At 45.7% G+C, this 7,038-nt stretch overlaps 1 protein-coding gene across 1 annotated transcript; it reads right to left on the bottom strand.

The window, feature by feature from the left end:
• Nucleotides 1–2,298: 2,298 nt before the first annotated feature.
• chpf2 (chondroitin polymerizing factor 2) lies at nt 2,299–6,495 on the bottom strand. Its single transcript, XM_054622524.1, has 4 exons — nt 6,011–6,495; nt 4,882–5,446; nt 4,584–4,766; nt 2,299–4,129 (listed from the first exon to the last, which is right to left on the bottom strand). The coding sequence occupies exons 1-4, from the start codon at nt 6,280–6,282 to the stop codon at nt 2,855–2,857; spliced, it is 2,295 nt and encodes a 764-aa protein (XP_054478499.1). The 5' UTR covers nt 6,283–6,495; the 3' UTR covers nt 2,299–2,854.
• Nucleotides 6,496–7,038: the final 543 nt, after the last annotated feature.

Here is a 7,038-nt window from a genome sequence, read left to right as displayed (position 1 = left end):
CGAAAACAGCCGTTGAATTCCGTCGCGTGCTCTCTGGCCTCTCCCTGCCACGCTACCTGCTGTAGCTCCTCCCACCGAAACGTCAGTTATGCGCGTTCATGTGAATTCAGTTACATTGATAGGAAGACGAAACACGCAGGGACGCACCAACGTCATTCATAAAGCTACAAACTACAGAACTGATCCTTAAAATATATGAGGAAATCAAAGCTTAAATTTTGGTTTCCATCTAGTTTTTCAACACTTGATTGTCAAATTTGTGACGGTTCAGCATTTTGTAGAAATAATAGCCAAGAATCAATACATACATGTCACTACACAGTGAATATCATTGGGATCAAGGAAATGTATTAGGCAACTGAAGTTCCTCTTGTTTCCATGTCTAAAGGTCATAAAACACAAACTGAACTTGGTTGCATTTTCCGATTAATGAAGTCATGAGACAAAACCAAAAAAGGGGGAAAAATGATCTTTTTAGCCATTTAGTTTATAGGTGTTACGACTTCCTAAATAACACTGTATGTTGATCTTAAATCTACATTTGATAGTGTGTCATATATTTGACCTCTTGCTATGAGTTGTTTCACCATATTCACCATGTTCAGATACACAATACAGTGTGTTTTTGTGTTTGTTACATACAGTGAACTACTACTGGATCAACAAAACAATCACAATGAAGAGATCCGTTCATTTTACTTCATCTATTTTCACCTGAATATAGTTTGACACTTTAAAGAAAAGGTGGATAATGTTGCTTTCTGTCGTGGTGGAGTGTTTTGGAGTCTTAATGCACTTTTGTTCAATTAAAAAGAACATAACTTTTTGCAGGTAGAATCATTCGGAACAACTTCTAGCTATTTTGACTAACTTTATATACATGTAATATTATAAACTGTAAGTCGAGGCACAAAGCATAATCATTAAAGACTTTTTGTAAGCTTTTCAATAAATAAAGTGTTAAATCTAGCAATCTTTCAAATGTCACCTATTCAGTGTACTTTAGATAGTATATAGATTTAGCTTTGTGTGCTAATTCTCCACAGCATAGGATGCCTTGATATGAGGAAAACAAATGAGAACATATACTTTTAGTTCTGCAGACGCCCTGCCATTAAAACACCCTGACCGGTCTACAATAACAGGTTACGAGGTGACAAGGAGACTAACCTACCTGGACTCTTTAATTATGGGTAAATGATAAAACCTATTTTTAAAAAAATGTTACAAAAATCTCAAACAAGCAAGGGGTAAAACTACTCAAATGCACCCTTTCATATCCAAATCTTTATGAGTTTCCACCACAAAAGCACTCCGCTTTATAAAAAGCAAATTACTTTTTTTTTTTTTTCCACCTTCCATGTCTCTGCTGTTAACTGTTGGTTCTGGAGAAGCAGGAACCGAATATGCAAATAAGTATGCAGCCCTTCTTAACCGGCCTGTATTACCAGAACACTCTCATACTCTGCTTCTGTAACATGTTGATTTTGTGCTCAGGCTTATTAGTGAGTTACATTTTCCGTTCCTCAGAAGGTGGCAGACAGGCATTTTATTGTCCGCCGGCCTCACCACGAGGCAGCAGGTGGAGGCCTCCCTTTTCCACTGCGTTTTTGCGGGCGGTGCTGTAATGCTGATTCAGCCCCGTTCCCACCTCAGAAAAAGAGCTTCTTTCACTCTGCTGCTCTGCTATTCTCCCGACAAGCCTCACATGGAGAAGTTTTTTTTGGGTGGAGGGAGTTGGGGGGTGGTGGGGGAGGTTAGGGGGCCTCAGTGAGATCGTCTGAGGAGGCTGTGTGAAGTAAACCATTCAGCTTGTTAAACCACCTCGCTGTGGAGGTTAACCACCCAACACCACCATCACTACGGATAGAGACCGTGGTTAGGTAGACTCGACCCTCCCTCTGGGCACCGGGTTCACTTCTCTCCCCCAAAAGACATGTGTGTGAACAGAATACTTGCCAAAATCCCAGGGAGGCCCAGGGTGGGGTGGGGATTTAGTGAATCAATGTGGAGGAGACGAGGCAGAGCAGGCCGTCTGTGGAACAAATTGTTCACTGCCTCCAGGCGACGCAGTAAAGAGCTGCCAGGCAAACCGGAAAGACTACATTAAGTTATTCTGAATACGACGCCATCACCAATGACCACAAGATCGTTCCGCCATATTTCCTTTCCTTCAGCTCGGCCAGGCAGATAACAGATCCCTCCGGGTGTAACTGTTCAAGCACAATGCAAACAGATCAACAGTTATCTACTTGTCTAACAGACAGTATGAATGAAGAAACAACTCTGAACAGAAATATCACTCTTTAATACCTCTTTTAAAAAAAGAAAAGAAAAGGCAGCCAACGGCTTCAGTTTGTTTCCAGTATTATTCTAAACATCTTCACTCAGGAAGACTTATGGCTCAAGTTTGTTCTCACTTAATCGTCATGAAAACCTTTGTTCTTTCTTTTTTTCAAGACACAACCTCCTATATATTTTTTTAAAAACATAAGTATAAATATTGTTGCTCAGCTCCTATATGAATAATGGCAGGAGAACCAGTAACAGTAGTCCCATTCAGACACCTCGGTGACTCATCGAGTCTAGGCAAGAATACAAAGTACTACACTCATGAGTCAGGTGAAGTGTTGTACTGTAGTACACTCATATGTACTGAGCAGAGAGTTCTTCAGCTGTAAATGAACACCTTTTCCATGAGAAAGACAATGCTGTTCTTAAGCTGATCCTGACTCGCCAAATGCAAGGGTGTGAATTTCAGTGTATGAATCACAAAAGTACCAAAGTATAATTCACTTTATTGTCTGTGAGTATTTGTAAGTCCAGGCAGTATATTTGAGCCACCAGCAGGCTTTCAGGTGCTGTTGGCCTGCTCCTGTTCAAAGAGAGCCATGGCTAGATGTGAGCGTGACCCCAGACCCTCCAGGTTGCTGAGGACGCAGCGGTGGTAGATATCCTCACTGAACCTCGGGTTGCACGCTCGCCGCACGTATTTCTGGATCAGCGCCGGCTCCACGGCTCTGAACACGTGCAGGCCCGAGTAACGGACGAATATGTCGTACACGTCCATGCTCTCCAGCAGCTCCTCGTTGTCTAAGATGTCGGCGGCCATCTTGGTCCGTGCGGTCATGTAGTCCGCGTTGTAAAAGCACGCCTCGTCAAAGACGTGGCGGTCAAAGTGTCCGTCTCGTAGCGACTCGGAAGCAAAGGAGGAGGAGGCGGCGGAGGGCTGCTGGTCGCGGTACATGACGGCCGGGCTGTACTCTTGGAAGTGGATGGGGAAGAACACCTGCCAGTTGCTGATGGCGTTCATTCGGCAGCGATTCAGGAAGTCGGCGTTGACCTCTGTCCACACGCCGGCCAGGAAGAACAGCGTGTCCACCGGGTGCTTCTTGGAGATGATGTCCATCAGCTTGACCTGTGAGGGCACCTCCGTCTTCACGCTGATCCAGGGGATCTTCACGTCTCCGTAGCGCTTCTCCACCTCCCCGATCATGGCCTTGATGCCGGCGAACACGTCGGTCTGGCTGACTCGCTGTGCGTCGAAGGGGTCATAGATGAACAGGAACGTGAGCAGAACATTGTCGTGGGTGTCCAAAGTGTTCATCACGTACATGTCCAGGAAGTTGCCGACGTAGTCCTGATCCTGGGCGGTGACAGGAAGGATGACCTGCACCCGCGTTGCCTCCGTCACGTAGGGCATGGGGATAATCTCCACTGCACTCAGAGGTCGCAACAAGTTCACCCGTTTGGCGATGACTTGGCTGTGGCCTTTCTGGGTGTAGGCCTCCAGTGCGAGATCCAGCATGTACTCCATGCCGCGCGTGGGATCAAAGCGCCTGTAGCCGTTTAGCAGACGGCGCTTTCGGAAACGCAGCTGGGGCTGGTAGCGCTCGTTTAGACGCTCCACCGCTATCTCCAGTACCGCGTTGACGTCGGCGCGGTCGGCCCCTCTCATCTCACACTTGGGGGAGCTGTCGATGCACGAGTAGATGTGCTCCTCGGTGAAGTACTCCCAGTTTATGACCTCAAAACGGGTTCTTGGTTTGAAGGGGGGGTTGATTCCGATGGGCCACGTGACTCCAGCTTTACCCTCCGGCGTCCTGTCACTCAGGTTGTTGATCTGCACCTGATGAATACACACACACACACACACACACAAATCTGTAAAATCAAAACTAAAAAGAACCTCACTGCCTAGCGTGTAAACATTTGTCTTTTTGGCATACGTGGTTGCTTTGTGGCGTAAAGTACATTTAAGGTTATGTCAACACAATGCTAAAGAACGATCATTAGTTTCAACTTTAATTACATAATAAGGGTTCTCAGGCATGCGTATTCACAGGATGATGACAATGGAATGTAACACTTTATGCCCTGGCACAACAGCCAGTACTTTGCCTTCCCTTGGCTTTCTGACATGTTTAAATATTGTATTACTCAGGAATTTCTGCCTTGGCTCAAAAAGTGGGTGTGGTGGAGAGAAGAGCAAACAACACAGAACTCATCTCCGAAGCAGCACACTGATACAGCGTCAGAGAAGAACTTAGATTTGAGAGAAGGCGGTGTTGAGTATTACCAACCTGCAGCTGTTGTATCTGTAGGTAGGTCCATTCCAGCTCAATCTGGCTGAAGCGTTTGTGCAGACGGTACATGAGGTTTGGCTCTGATATGGGATGGACAGTGAAGGCATTTTTAAACTGTGCGATGTCTTCACGCTCTGGATCTGCGTTTTTCCCGAGCTCGAAGTAACGATAGGTCATCTCCTGTGAGCCACAAAAACAATGAGAAGCAAATAAATGTTAGTATTGATATCCCACCAATAAAATTCCATGCACATTTCTATTGCTGCAATGCATTAGTCTGGGTTTGTATTTTTACCTGGTGCACCTCCACACAGCTGAGACCCAGGTAGTCAATAATGCAGCGGCCTAGCCACTCATCAGGTCTCACGCTGAGGATGTCGTTACGGCAGGTGTCGAGGTGTGGCTGCAGACGGGCCAGCAGGCTGCGGGACAGCAGGTAGCCGTAGCCCCCGTGGCAGTAGCGTGCCTTCTCTTCTCCACCTATAAACTCCTCCGCCCTGCCCATGTAGAGGTCCTGACCCGCACTGAGGTGGCCCACCAGCTCCGACAGACGGTCCGCTTGCATGTAAGTGTCGTCCTGGGCCAAGAGGAACCAGTCGTAGTCGGAGCCGTAGTGCTGATGGAGGTGGCGGATGGTCTCGTACATCAGCCACACTGGACGGTCGTCGCCGTGGGCTACCACAGTCATGCCGTGGGGCACCTTAGGGCTGCGCAGGCCCGTGAAGAAGAAGGTGCGGTGGAAGCGGTGGGCGACTGTGCGATTCACGGCCACGGCCAGCGTGTTGAGGGTGGCCCGGGAGGTCAGGACGCCCACCAGCAGTCGCTCTCTGATGCCAAGTTCAGTGTGAATATAACGAGTTCTGGAGAATTGGATTAAAGACAAAATGGAAAGAGTAAATAAATAGAAGATATCAAAGCACAAATAGAATAAAGGTGATCATTTCTCATAACGGTCAAGAGAAATATAGATTTCAACAGACTCGGATCAAATATCAATCTAATAATCAGCTGTCAGATTTGAAATAAGACATGAAAAAGAGAGATTTGACTGATGTTATCTCTAATATATTAGTCACCTAAACTGTAGAGCCTGCTCAGTACATTTAGATTATTCCAGGGGCAGATTTAACTAAAATCAACAAATGTTAATCCTCTAGATTCAAACAATCTTCAACTATTATAACAAATCTGGTAGGATATAAAGCAATGTGATGTGTTGCTAAGAAATACAGTCTTGCAATTTGTTGAAAAGGCTGCATGTATATATATATATATGTTCTTGCAGAAGGCCCTTCTATACCATTAACACAAACTTTTCACATAGTTCTGTATCTAATTTTGATAATGAGGAGCATTGCTGTGCACATTATTTTGACTTAATTCAGCATCTGGGAACATGACAAAGACAGGACTTTCCCGCTCACCTGAGGACTTTCTTGTGTGGCTTGTTTGGGTCCTTGTGATAGGGCACGATACGGGGCTGGAAGTCTTCATCTCCAGCTCCGTCCTTTAAGTCCCTCGGGGCATCTCCTCGGCCCCCGAAGAGCCTCCCGTTGCCCAGTTCGTCTCCACAGGAGTCATCGGTGTCCCCTTGTGTCCAGGACACCATCAAAAGGCTCAGACTACAGCCCAGAGACAGCCCCAGGATGAGGGGTAAAGCAGGCCTGAACACGGCCAAGAAAGAGGAGAGACGCATATCTAGTAGACGTGAGCTACACTAAGTGTTCTGCTCTGGAAAAATGTCCCTTAAAGATGTGTCAACTCAACTAGAGAACCTATGTTTGGGGAGTTGACACAAAGAGAAAAATGCCTCAAATGTTACATAATGTGTCTTTGTAGTCGTAATAAAGTGTCTCATCAACCTATCAAACCAAAGATTATATGTAACACACTCTGTTTGATCCTTGACTTCATCATTGAAGATGCTCAAAATGGAAGCTAACAGTGTATATATACACATATATATGTATATGTATGTATTTTTAAGCACAAATAATTGCAAATAGCTTAACACTATTCACATGCATTGCGGTGTAACAGCTGGTTATGTCATTGTCATACACAGTCTTTGTATTCATTGACTCTTATGTTAATTATCTGGTCTAGCTCTAAAACCATCTGCATCTAAAGCCAGCTTAATAAAGCAGCATTTCTATGTCTATTGTCCCTCTGATGTGTCGGCCACATACACAGAGCACCAGAAGAGAGCGGCTTCACAGGTCGGATATCCGTGAATGGATTTGTAGCCTTTATGCGCCGGCGGAACAAACATCAAAGGGAAGGCTCGCGAGCTAATCGTCGTCGACATCTCCACGAGGACAGGCTGGAAGGAATGTGTGTTTATCCCATTTGTTCACAGCTGATGCAGGTAGAAATCCGGAACGCAGAGCCACATGTCGTCCATTTTCCTCAGCTTTCTTGACTTCCTCAAAAAAAAAAATGAGTGCCACAC

This window comes from Anoplopoma fimbria, chromosome 21 (assembly GCF_027596085.1).
Source record: "Anoplopoma fimbria isolate UVic2021 breed Golden Eagle Sablefish chromosome 21, Afim_UVic_2022, whole genome shotgun sequence".
Taxonomy (NCBI): domain Eukaryota; kingdom Metazoa; phylum Chordata; class Actinopteri; order Perciformes; family Anoplopomatidae; genus Anoplopoma; species Anoplopoma fimbria.
The sequence above is the reverse complement of the archived record's forward strand: the minus strand, read 5'-3'. Positions and strand labels throughout refer to the sequence as shown.